The 13,858-nt window shown below is 42.0% G+C and overlaps 1 protein-coding gene across 50 annotated transcripts in view; it reads right to left on the reverse strand.

Annotated features, from left to right (window-relative positions):
• Positions 1 to 10,771, reverse strand: part of C2CD5 (C2 calcium dependent domain containing 5) — an 88,840-nt gene extending 78,069 nt beyond the window's left edge. For 44 of the 50 annotated variants that reach the window (XM_070619303.1, XM_070619309.1, XM_070619292.1 and 41 more), the window contains exons 1-3: positions 10,499 to 10,723; positions 10,227 to 10,345; positions 582 to 668 (exon numbers count right to left, since the gene is read on the reverse strand). In XM_070619303.1, coding sequence (XP_070475404.1) covers positions 582 to 668; positions 10,227 to 10,316 — 177 coding nt within the window. In that variant the 5' untranslated portion in view covers positions 10,317 to 10,345; positions 10,499 to 10,723. Of the gene's footprint in view, positions 1 to 581; positions 669 to 10,226; positions 10,346 to 10,498 lie in introns of all 50 variants that reach the window. The other 6 variants (XM_070619315.1, XM_070619308.1, XM_070619284.1 and 3 more) reach the window with 5 other exon arrangements.
• Positions 10,772 to 13,858: the final 3,087 nt, after the last annotated feature.

The raw sequence follows: 13,858 nt of genomic DNA on the forward strand, positions 1-13,858 counted from the left end.
TGGCCTAGTGGTTAAGTTTAGTGTGCTCCGCTTCAGCAGCCCAGATTTGGTTCTAGGGTGCAGAACCACACCATTCTTCTGTCAGTAGCCATGCTATGGTGGTGGCTCACACAGAAGAACTAGACGGACTTACAACTAGAATATACAACTATGTACTGGGGCTTTGGGCAGGCAAAAAAAGAAAGAAGACTGGCAACAGCTGTTTGCTAAGAGTAAATCTTTAGAAAAGAAAAAAAAGGTTAAAATGGCAATATTTATGATATATATTTTTTACCACAATTAAAAAAATTTTTTTAAATCTGTACATTGTTCTTAAGCGATTTTTGGTATAAGTAAGCCCAGAGAAAATTGCTATAGTAATAATACTTTTGAGGAATTCTATTTTTTTAAATCTGGGTTCCCATATTCATCTATTATATTTTCTTAACTGCAACACAATTTCTTAAAAACTCAATATTCCTAGGAAATATTTTTATGTTGTAGAAAAACTCCTATACTTGAAATAAAAGGTACTCATCGTTCCTGGGGAAAAGGGTCACTCAAAAAAATACACTCACAAATGCTGACATTTAAAAACTTACCTCAAATTTAAACCATTCAGAGTTCCACTGAGGGTTGAGGGATTTCGGATACACGTCTGTTTTAAAGGTGGTATTACCAAATTTTACCTAAAAACAAATAAGAAACAATTCAAATATAAATATCCAAAATGTGAATAAAAATAAAATTTAATGTCAGCCACCAATGGGAGGATTAGCCACGGAGGGGAAAAAAGACAACTATCCTGAGACCAAAGGGAAGAAAGTATGGATGGGTCCAGGTAAGTTTATAGAATACATCTGGAACAAGAGATTACCCACTGTTCTGCTTGACTAGCTCCACAGGGAAATTAAAAACAGAGACCATTATGTCAGCACGGAGGAAGGAGTCGGTATGGCCTTTACTAAACACAACCTCAAACGAAAGCAGAAAGTCTTAAGAGCAGATGACCAGCAAAAACAAAATCAGAAGGTAAAAGGCCAGCTGACTCTTACTCTACTCTTACAGTGCACGGTGACCAGCACGAAACTAGGATCATTAGCGGTTTTATGTTTCTACCTTCGGGGGCAAGAAAGGGGATGGATGGGCAGACTATCTTATTTCATAGCCAGTCTTGGCAAGCACTAAATCATGAAGACCCAAAACTACGTAAATCAGAAAGAAAGAAAGGCAGAGAGCAGGCTAATCCCTGGGACTCGCTTCCAACAGCGAATGGAGATTGTGAAACCTCAGACTCGATTTGAGAAGTGGTCAGGAAGCTTAAGAGCTAATTTCCTCCATTTCTAACAAGTTCGTACAAAGCAATAAGAAAAAGATCAACAAACCAACAAAATAAAGGGCAAAAGCCATGAACAGACAATTCAAAGAAATGGAAATAAAGATGTCTTTTAAATATAGTGAGAAATGATCGACCTCATTCATGGCAAGAGAAATGCAAATTAAACCAACATTTTTACTTATCAGGTTGGCAAAGATCAACAAGTTTGAAACCACAATGTTAGGGAAGCACTTTCATACTCTGTTGGTAGGAGTGTAAATTAGAACAATTTCTATAGAGTGCAGTTTGACAATACATATTAAAATTTTAAATGCCTATATCTCTTAAGTTCATACAGAGATGGTCAAGACATATATAAGCAGCATTATGGTAGCAAAAGACTGGAAACAACCCAGATGTCCATCAGTTTGGAACTGGTTAAATGCAGTAAATAAAGCCACACAACGAAGTGCTAAAGAGAAGACTGAAGCAGTTCTCCATGCACTAGGGTGGAACAGCATCCAAGATACATCTTTCTACTACAGAACAGTGTGTATGCCATTCTTCGCGGCAAAAAAAAAAAAGGACAAAATGTTATAAGGTATATAACAAATGCCTATATATGCACAGATTATTTGTAGAAGGATATACAAGAAATTTTTTTTTTTGGTCACGAAAATTGGCCCTGAGCTAACATCTGTTGCAAATCTTCCTCTGTTTTTTTTTCTTTCTTTCCTCTTCTCCCCAAAGCCCCAGTACATAATTGTATATCCTAGTTAGAGGTCATTCTAGTTCTTCTATGTGGGATGCTACCACAATGTGGTTTGATGAACAGTGTATAGGTCTGCTCCCAGGATCCGAACCAGCAAACCCCAGGCTGCCAATGCGGAGCAAGGAAACTTGACCACTCGGGCATGGGGCCGGCCCCGACAAGAACTGTTAACAGTGGCCATGACAAAGAACAGAACAGCTTGGTTAAAGGAAAGGCCATGAGAGCCTGATTCATTTTATACCTTTTGAATTTTGAACCATGCATATATATTAACTATTTTTTAAATATATTATTTTAAAATTCAAAAACATCAAAAACTAAAACAAAATTCAAATGGCAAAAACTTTATTTTGATTCAAATTATAAAATTCTCAATTTACTTCTGGGAATTTATCCTAAGAAAAGCACTTTCACATAAGGCCCCCTCCCCAAAAATATACAAAAACCGAAATAGTCATTCAACAGGAAAGTGAATAAATGACATGCTCCTACTAAAGAAGGAAGTCAGTCAGACGTACTGTTAGGGGAAGATCTCAGTGACATAATAGCTGAAAACACCAAGTAGCAGAATATATAATGTAAGATTACATCTGTTTCTAAAAATATGATACGCAAATTTTTTTTTTAAAAGAGGGGAGAAAGAGTAGATGAACACACGCCAAGAAACTGACAATTGTCTCTGAAGAAGACTGACAGGGTTAAGCAATACCATACAGTGTAGAAAGTAAGAAGTGGGGTTTTCAAGTTATATTTCTAAGTATTCAAATCTTTTGTAATGGAAGCTATTCATGGATTACTTGCATAATTTTTTTATTTTCTTTAAAGATCAGCCCTGAGCTAACATCTGTTGCCAATCGTTTTTTTTTCTTCTTCTTCTTGTTCTTCTTCATCTCCCCAACGCCCCCAGGACATAGTTGTATATTCTAGTTGTAGGTCCTTCTGGCTCTGCCATGTGGGACACCGCCTCAGTACGGCTTAATGAGCAGTGCTAGGTCCACATCCAGGATCCAAACCCGCGAAACCCTGGGCTGCAGAAGCGGAGCAAGCAAACTTAACCACTTGGCCACAGGGTCAGCCCCATTTCTTTTTATTTTAAATCATAGATGTTAAAGAAACAAAATTTAGGGGCCAGCCCAATGGCGCAGCAGTCAAGTGCACAGGTTCCGCTTCGGCGGCCCGGGGTTCACCGGTTCAGATCCCAGGAGTGGACATAGCACCAGTTGGCACACCATGCTGTGGTAGGCATCCCACATATAAAGTAGAGGAAGACGGGCACGGATGTTAGCTCAGGGCCAGTCTTCCTCAGCAAAAAGAGGAGGATTGGCAGCAATTAGCTCAGGGCTAATCTTCCTTAAAAAAAAAAAGAAAATAAGAAAATTTAATGAGGGAAAAGAAATTTGAGAATAGAGGCTACTGCTCATTTACTAACCTAATTTTCACTACATTTCAATATTCAAAGTATCAAAGAAATACTGTTTAATTTACCTAAAAATTGCCTAATTTGAAGTAAAATATTGTTAGTATTTATAAAACTTAAAACCATTCAAAAGCCAAATGTACTTAAGGGTTTTGGCTCAACTGCTAAAAACAGCATACCATTTTTCAGGTTATGATTTCAGAGCCCTCTTCAGTTTTGTCCCACTATATTGCAGTGCCATATTGTGCCTTTTTTTCTTTTTTTGGTCAACTGTCCATTCTAGATAGAGTAAATACCTGATAGTCTCCACACTGCATTAAACAAAGAGAAACAAGATTTTAGAAAAAGAAAAAGGCTGGAGTGTGTATTTTGCCAACACTGTGGTGATTCTCCTTCTAAACAAGAGTCACTGTTCATTTAGTCTGATTTAATTCAAAGGAGATTTTATTACTCAGCAATTAAATGAATGCCTTACAACTTTGTTAAACACCAGGGATTTTAATGAGATTCCCTAGTAAAGTAAAAGCATTCTTGCTCCCCACTCATTAGCTAAATTACCTTGAGAAAGTTATTTAACCTGTTATTTAAGGCTGCTTCCTCTCTGAAGAGCAGGGCTGCTGTGAGCCTTACAAGAGATTAATGCATGTAGAGACCCAGCAAAATGGCTGGTACATAGAAAATACTCATTAAATATTAATTTCTTTTCTTCTCCCCGTTCCCTCAAAGGCTCCCGGATAAACACAAAATGAAAATGTAGGTTAGCGGCAAGAGTTTGTAACATGCACATTAATATGGAGATATATTGCCATTAGTACTTCCCTTGTACGGAATCCCATCCCATTCATCCCGGAGATTCCTGCAAGAATAAGCATCTTCAAATACTACTTGGTCATCTTCAATGGCTTCCTAAACGCCTCACATCACATACAGTAGAAATTCCCTCAACCAATGCAATCAGGACCAGTATTTGATCAGATAATCAAGTCATTTGGTTAAATCAGAGAAATCATTAAAAATGATACAAACAGTAAACATTTTAAGATAAAAGATATAAACAAATATTGATCCCTCTATCTTTTAATGAAAGACTAAGGCCTCTTCTTTGAGTAAAGGGGCACTCTGTAGAGTGCTGCATCATCTTTTTTGTGTAAACCACATGCCCATAATGTATCATCTGTGATTGCCACTTTGGGTTTCTTTAAAATGTGGTGGCAGAACTCAAAATCACTTGTAAAAAACTATGAACATAGAATCCTAGATTTTTTACAATCTTCATCTAATTGAAGAGTCATTTTTAGTGAGTGTATCCAAAAGTCTTTACATAGCATTATCAACTTCAGTTTCATGCTTATTTCACCAACTTATATAAGGTTTAAACAAATTACAGTAACAAACAGTTGGCATAAACAAGTTCGGAATAAACACAACTGCCTCTTGGTGAAGTATAATGGCCAACTGACAGGAGAAGCAGCCACTCAGGCACACTGGAAAATAATCTAAAGACATGAGGAATTCAGGACTGTGCTGAGGGAAGGAATGCAGAGCCCCAGGGACTGTAACGAGTCAGTTAATGAAAGTTGGTTAAGAGCTTCTACTGTACAGACTTCTCCCCCTGCTTTTCAGACCACTTGGTAATCTGTAACGCCCCCTTACCTAGTCAAATTTTGCTTCCCACTTCTATTCAACAAGAACCCTCCCTTCAATTACAAATGCTCTATCCTTTCTCTTGCTTTTACCAAGTTTGTCCTATTCATCTGAAAAATGCCCCTTTTTCCTCTCTGCCTATGGAACTGTTACCATCCTTCAAGCTTGGCACAAAGATTTCTCCTGACTAGCCCAGGCTTCACCATGTCCCTCTCCTGTGAGCCTCCACAGTACTCACCGTCTCCATCACACAATTTATCCCTTTGTTATATTGTAATCCTCCATTATGCCCTTTTTCCTGCATCAATCTTTCCCTTTCTGCTGGACTATTCCTATTAGCACACAAATATGTTCTAATAGCTTCTAACATATTTTTTTTAAAGTACTAAAAGCTACATATTCCCCAAATACCACACTATTTCTCCCCTGCCCTTCAGAGCCCTATTTCCTGAAACAGCTATTCCTGTGGTTCCTCGCCTCCCGTGTACTTTAACCCTCTTTAACTCACTCCTATGGGCCTCTGTCCTTATCACTCCTCTCCTCAAGATCAGTAACAACTTCCATGTTGCCCAATACAGTGATTCTTCTGTCCTCTTACTTGACCTTTCAGTGTCATTTTATAGTTGAGGGTTTCCTCTTTCTAGAAACTTCCTCTCTTGCCTTCAGAGAAATTACTTTCCTGATTTTTCTGCCCCCTTTTAGCTGACAATCTCAGTTTCCTTCCCCTCTTCCTCTAACAGACCTCTTACTGTCAAGTTTTTTCAAGGATCCATCCCTCTTCTCTCTCTCCCCCTAAGCCAGAGGTTTGCAGAAAGGAAAGAAGCAGGTCCTAAGGAAGCTTTAGAAATTTCTAGGGGCGTTTTTTGGGGGAATCGTAGTAGTATTTAGTGAGGAAGGGCCAGAGATGCTAGGTGTCCTGCAATGCAAGAGACAGGCCCCAGCAATGCAAAGTTATCCCATGTCATGACTTTCAAAAGTCCGACCAGTCACATGGGTAAAAAACCTACCTAGAACTTAACTCAGTTTTACAGACAAAAGTGTTGTGATGGGGTTTTAAAATACATAATTGTCAAGAAATGCAACCATTATGTAAAGTAAGGGGCAACTCTGTTTCTTTCCCGTAAGTTGACTATATTGGACAATCAGATAGCCGATGACAATGAGGACCCACCTGAGATGCCAGAACTACTGGCTCCCTTTGTGTAAGACTAGTCGTATTCACGTGATTTGACAGCTAGGTGAGGCACTCCCTACCCCGGTCCCCTGCTTTATTTTCTCCCCAGAGAGCACTTCTCACCATCTAGTATACTTTATCTTTTACTTAATTTTCTTCTTTATGAACTCCCTCCTCGCATGAAAATCTAAGTTCCATAACTACAGAAATCTTTGTTTTATTCATTGCTATATGCCCAGCATACTGTACTATATCCAGTACAGTGCCTGACATGCACAAAGGCTGAATACGTATGCATGGATTCAATCTGATTACTTCATATCTTCTACTACGGTCATGAGCAAGTGCTTCCATACTGAAATACATATTAAAAAAATACTTTCAGGGCCAGCCCAGGGGCATGGTGGTTAAGTTCAAGTGCTCCGCTTTGGCAGCCTGGGGTTCACAGGTTCAGATCCCGGGTGCAGTCCTAGCACCACTTGCCAAGCTACACTGTGGTGGCATCCCACATAAAATAGAGGATGACTGGCACAGATGTTACCTCAGGGTCAACCTTACTCACCAAAAAAATAAATAAATAAAACTTTAAAAAATTTCCTTTCTCTGCCTTATTACAATTAGAGTATTTGATTTTGTTTTTTTTCAGGAAGATTAGCCCTGAGCTAACATCCATCACCAATCCTCCTCTTTTTGCTGAGGAAGACTGGTCCTGAGCTAACATCTGTGCCCATCTTCCTCTACTTTATACGTGGCACGCCTGCCACAGCATGGCTTGATAAACGGTGCATAGGTCTGCTCCCAGGATCTGAACTGGCAAACCCCAGGCCACTGAAGCGGAGAATGCGAACTCAACCGCTACACCACCAGGCCAGCCCCTAGAGTATTTGATTTTTTTTAAACTGTGAGCATAGATGGTTTATATTAGCTATGAATAACATGCCAAGATAGTAGAGGGTAGACTTCAAAATATCTGCTATATAAAGGGGACACTGGGTCTCACAAAGTTGAGAAGCACTGGCCTGTAGGAGTTCATTTTTAACTCACACCCCATTTCTGAACACCATACTCACAAACCAAACTTCCTCCTTGCCAACTCCAATTAAAGGTCCTAAAGACATCTTAAACTTAACATGCCCAAATGGAAACTCATTCTCCATCTACTCAATCAATGTCTGTCACTCCCATGGAGTCTCAGAAATTACCCCAAAGACTCCAGAAAACTAAGAGTCATCTTTTAGTCTCCCTTTCCCTGGTCCCCTATCCTAAACTACCAACGAATCCCCTCGAGTCTATCTGCAAAGTGTATCTGGAATCATCCGCTTCTCTCCATTACCAAAACCATGACCTTGGCCCTCACCACCTCTTTTTTGAACTGTTATCGAATCTCGTAACTAGCTGCCTGCTTCAGCTCTTGCCCCTCTTCAGTCCATTCTCCAGAGAGCAACAGACGTGCTCATCTTAACTGCTTCCCACTCAATTCAGAATAAAACCCAAACTCCTAATCAAGGCCTCTGAGGTCCTGCACGACTGGCTCCGTGACTAACTCTCCCACTTTATCTTACACCACTTCACTCACTACCTGCCAGCCACACACGTCTTCTTTCTCTTCCTAAAACAGAGCAAATCTCCTCGGGATCTGCCCTCTGCTGAGACTCCTCCTCTTCCAGCCTCTCGTCTGCCCCACCCCTGGCCTACACACACAAATACACTCCCTGAGCAGCCAGGTCCTTCTTGTCCAACAGGTCTTTCCTTCACCGACACATCGTCAGAGGCCTCCCCTGATTACTCAACCTAAAGTAAATATTCCCTGTTACTCTCTTTCTACTGTTTTCTTTCATGGCATTCACCACAATTTGTAATTATATATTTAATCACTTCTTTACATTTTAAGGTCTGTCTCACCCATCAAAATATAAACTCCATAAAAGTGGGAACCAAGTCTATTTTGTTCACCATTGTATATGCATGGCTAGACCAGTGACTAGCACTGGGCCTGGCAAATAGCAGACATTCAGTAACTATTTGTTCAAAGAAGGAATTAATGAGTTACTCTTGAATCCGACCCCTCCTTCACCAGCAAAAACCATCTGATACCAAGGTCTAACAATTTTACCTAAGAAACGTCCCTCAAATTTTTCTCCTCTCAACCGTTGCCAACGCCACTGCTCAATGTGCACATATCACCTGCATAATTTTACCACCTTCTGAAGTGATCTCTCTGTCGGATCTCTCACCTGTCCAGCCCGTCAATAATGTCACCATTCAAGTAATCCTATAAAGAAACAGCCTAATACAAACACCACTTATTTCATTTCTATTTAAAAAGCTCCCCCGTCTTACTCCTGCTTATAGAAGGAGAAATTCTTTAGCACAGAAAAGGAGGTTTGGTTCCAACCTACATTTCCAGCCTTATCCCCTACAACCTTCACTACCCACACATCCCCTTTGACTCCAGACACATCCCAAACTAACATGGTTTCCTAAATATACCATGTATTTCCTTCTGCGCCTTTGATGTTCCCTCTGCCTGGTAAAACCCTGGCTGTTCTTCGAGGCCCAGCTCAAATATCACTTTTTTAGGAAGCCTCCCTAAACCTTCAGAGACAGAATTAAGCTTCCATATTCTACAACACCATTCATCCTCTTGTCTGGCAAGGCAGTATTAGCACAGTGGTTAAGAAAACAGACCACAAGGCTATAGAAATTTACAAGGTTAAGTAACCTGAGGCAAATTATTTACTGTTCCTAGGCCTCAGTTACGTCAAGTGTAATACTGGATAATAACAACACAATAGCAAAACTGTTGTGGAGACTAAGATTTACAAAGTACTTAGTACATACCTGGCAATAATGAGAACCAAGGCACGCTGGCTATTAGTTATTAACCTAACCTGTGTGGTCAGTCTCTGATCTACCTGAACGCAAAGACTATGCTTTGGTAATCTCTGTGTCCACATTACCTAACATCTGGTCCAGGAACCCACCCAGTAACTGTTTCTCAACTGACAATGAACTTGTGACTAAGAATTACCATGGAAATGTTTGGGGGGAAAACTTCAGTTTTTAGGTCAGAGAACCCTTAGGGAACATAAAGAATATTCTATATTGAGATGAAATCTGGCTATATCTTATCACGTATCTATCAACTTTAAGCATTAACAGCCCAAATGATTATTGTTCTAATGCTCTGACTCATCATGTCAATTTTTACTACAATTTTTACCTGGCTTCTTTAAGACCACATTATTACTTTCCGGGCCCCAGGCATGCGCTAATTTGCATGAGTCTTAAACTAATCATTAGATTTAAAAAGCAATTTTGCAATTTAAATCCATGGCACTTAATTGGCTTCCTACCGCAAGGGTCTAAATTACACTGAAACAGCTCATCAGACCCACCAGTCAATACAAGAGCAGAAAGTGTTACAGTTGCCTTTTAGAACTTGCACTGATGATTCAGAAAACATCATCCTAGAGCGTGGATCTCCTCGCCTTGTAGGTTTCCAACTGCCCATAACGGACTGGATCTACATTCTTAAACATCTCCTTCACTCTAGCGTGAAGCGCCGCCCCTCCCCAAAAGAAGGGCGTGTGGATGTGTGTGTGTTTCAGTGCCCGCGTGGCCACGCCTTGGGATCTCCTGACTGGCAGGTGGCCTGTTAAGAGTCCTGACATCAGGGTCACCCCAGCATGCAGAGCAGTAACAGCCTCCCCGCGGGCGGACAGTGCCGCGGACGCCTGCGAGCCGTGCACCCATCGCATGGGCTGCAGTGTCGGCAGGCAGCCCTCGAGGGACGACTGGACAAGCACCACATACGGGGGGCGGTCAAGGGGAATGGGCTGAGGGGCTGGGGCCAGGTGGGTAGGATCCTTCACAGGGCTTGGCGCTCCTGGTGTTTTGAGGGGCAGGACTTTGCACCAACCTCCACGAAGGCATCAGTCAGGTCACTAGCTCGGTCCATCACGGGCAAATGGCGCCCGGCCACGATTTTCACCTTCAGCTTCCCGGGCATCGTCTCGGCTTTGGCCTCTCCTCGGGCTCCTGCAGAAACAAACAAGCGAGTCTGCGCCGAGCGACAAGCGGGCGGGGGAGGGGCGGGAGCGCGCGGAGAGCGGCGCGCGCCGGCGGGAGCGCGCGGGGTAACTGACAGCGGATGGCGCGCAGGGGCGCGCCGCGCCGGCGGCGGCCACTCACCCTCGGAGGAGGAAGGGGGACGTCCGGCGCGGGAGCCGAGGCCTCATTCCGGAGAGGCAGCCGGACGAGTGGCCCTGGTGGATTCTTCTGCCCCGGTCCCACAATGCTGGCAAGAGAAGCAAAAGCCAGTCAACATCCCGTTCAGCGTCTGCCGCCCAGACAAGTGTTTCTCCTCCCCCCAAGATGGCGGCTCTCGGGGCGTGGAGGAAGCATCGATCATTCGGCGCTCGGCCCCCTTCGCGGGGGAGAAATGGAATGCGCGGAGAAAAGAGCTAGGGGGAGGGGCGGACTTCGAGGAAGCTGGAGGACAGGGAAATGGGTCGAGCCCTGCATCATCCACCGAGTCGGGGCTGTAGCTTAGTCTCCTGCTGCCCTGCAGAAAACGTGCTCCGTCCTCCGGGACCAGGCGCTGGTGTGGCTCAGTGATTTCTCCGCGGGCCGCTGCCACGCCACCCGCCAGCGACGCGTTTCCGAAGGGCTGTGACAGAAGAAGCAGCCGTGGAGACTGCTAGAGGACCTATTTCAATCTGCCTTTCACGACCCATTAGTGGTTATTAAAATCAATTTAACTTTTCTACCTGGAAGGAGTGGAGTTTTTCTTTTATATGAAATAGAGGAAGAAATTTCAGGGACATCTCGGATGGTCGAATAAGTGCTCTAGAGTAACATTTTGTATTCAGTCATATACACGTGTACTGTGCACTGGGTTACAGATGTTGCTGTAGGGCTTGGGCAAAACAAAAACTTTGAAATTTCAGAGCCACCGCTTAAAGGAGTTTGCCCTGTGCTCCTAGGTGGTCTCAGTGTGCTTATTAAGCGTCTACAAGCTTTATCTTTAGTTAAAAACCAGCGGTGCTGGCAGGAGTTCAGGATCTCCTACTACAGGAAATTATGGTCAACTACAAGAAATGGACCAGATGAGCTAAATTAAACATCTTGAAGAATCGACCCAAGTATATATATATATACATAAAAGGGCTAAAATGAGGCATAATCTGTAGGCTCAGGCCGTGAGAAAAAGATTAGGGAAACTGAGGCACACACACAGGACGTAACACAAATCGCTCCATACCGAATATCAAAAACAGCATTAACAATACATGCCATATCAAATACCAAAATCAGCATTAAAATTCCGGTGGGAAGATTATGCCACTGGATTCATCAGGAATGGAAAATTCCCGAATGAAGGTATCAGGATGATCTTTTTAACTCTAACAATGACTCAGCAGGTTAAGTGGTCCAGGCACTGGTGGCGCAGAATTCTCTTTTCAAGGCAAAAATTCCTTCTCCTGTGGAAGTCTTGTTCACATAAGTGAGAAGTTGGGTTCCCAAAAAGAAAAGAAAAAGGCTACCTCAAAATAAGAATTTAAAATATAAACCTCTGACTTGTTGGACTAGAGAAAGCTTTATCCATTCAAACTATGACAAAAGGAAAGAAGCCACTGAAGTTCCCATGCAAATTTCCTTAGATCCACCTGCAGCTGTTTGTGGAGGCAGACTCTTAGCCACACTCTCAAGGTCAGCCACACTATGTTATCAGCTAATTCCGGTGTGTTTTGTTTTGTTTTGTTTTGGTGGTAGAGTTAAAATAGCATTTTTACTGAAGTCAAAGTATTACCATACTAGCAGTTCTTTTTTTTTAATACCGAAACATAAAAAAATCAGAAAACTGAAGTTTAGCAACAGTCAATAGGAAGTAATGCACTGTATTACAAGATGTTGTTAAGTAAAAAAATTTGCAAATTGCACAATTAGAGGTTAGCAGTTGGGCTCCTAATTAGTAGCCTGTAAAGTACTTGTACATACCTGTTGCCTTAGGCTTCATCAGCAGGAGATTATAATTAAAATGCTTCCTGAAGACTTTTTTTAGTAGAATTAAGCCTGACCAGTTTGCTTTGTAATAATTGTACTAGTTTATTTTAATTACTGCTGGGAACAATGCTGACTTTCCTGACAAATCTGTCATTATCTGGTTCTTGATTTTCTTCTTTAGCTTAAGACCTTGCCACTCTTTTTGCATTTCAGAGCCTGCAGTAATAACAAGAGTTAACATGTATTGAGTACTTGCTGTGTATCAGCTACTGAATTCAGTGCTTCACAGCTTTGAAGCCTCCCTAAAATCCTACAAGATAGGAATTACCAGAAATCAAGGCTTGGCAAAGATATGGTGATTACCCAAAGTCATGGAACTGGTAAGATTGAAGTCAGGTTTTGTATCTAGACAATGTGATTGGAAGAACCCATGGTCTTTAAAGGCTACGTGTAGTTTTCCAATAAACTCTGTTTTTCTCTCTGCCTGGAATGGCATTCCCATAGTCATCCTAGCAAACACTTAAGAATTCATAACTCAGCTTAACTGTCACTTCTATTGTGTTCCCTGATCTCATTACTAATAAACATACATACTCTCCACTCTCACCTATATGCTACCGCTGAATCTAGTAAGTACATCTGTTACTGCATTGACCATATACATAATTATTGATCCATCTCTCTCTCCTCTATTAAACTTTGAGCACCTTGAGTGGGGGGACCTTTTCCTACTCATCTCTCACTTCTCAGTTCCTTGCCCTGTACCCTTCATGTGATCCACAAATGCTTGAGGCCTCAAATTTGAGTAACGTTTAACGCCCGTACTATCACTTTACTCTCTCGTCTTTCTTGGCTTGCTTTCTTGGCTTCCTAAAACCTTCCTTTTATCTCTCTCCATCCCTTCAAGGTTAAACTTGTCAGGGGTGCCCTCTCCTCACCTCCCAGGCACTCCTAAAACTATTTCTGGGCTTAGTTACCATCACTCTACCAAAACAGCTTTCTCCAAGGCCAGCAGTAACCTTTGATTGCTTAATTCAGTGGACAGTTTTCATTTTACATGACTCTCAGTAGCATTTGACCCTGTTGGTCACACTTTCCTTGAAATACTCTTTCTCTTGGTATTCAGCTACCATGCTTCTCCTACCTATTCTGCTGTATACGTCTGTCTTCTCAGCCTGTTCACGGTCCTTAACAAATAGGTGTTTTTCTCGGGGTTCAGCTCTTGGCCCTTTTCTCTTCTAACTATAGTCTCTCCCTAGGTGAGCTCATTCATGTCCATAATTTCAATTTCTATTTCTATCTGTTTAGCAAAGGAGTCTCACATTTTTATCTTTTTTTTTTTAAGATTTTATTTTTCCTTTTTCTCCCCAAAGCCCCCCGGTACATAGTTGTATGTTTTTAGTTATGGGTCCTTCTAGTTGTGGCATGTGGGATGCCGCCTCAGCATGGCTTGATGAGCGGTGCCATGTCCATGCCCAAGATTCAAACCAGTGAAACCCTGGGCCGTCGCAGCAGGGCACACGAACTTAACCACTCGGCCATGGG

This window comes from Equus przewalskii, chromosome 5 (assembly GCF_037783145.1).
Source record: "Equus przewalskii isolate Varuska chromosome 5, EquPr2, whole genome shotgun sequence".
In the NCBI taxonomy this organism is placed as follows: domain Eukaryota; kingdom Metazoa; phylum Chordata; class Mammalia; order Perissodactyla; family Equidae; genus Equus; species Equus przewalskii.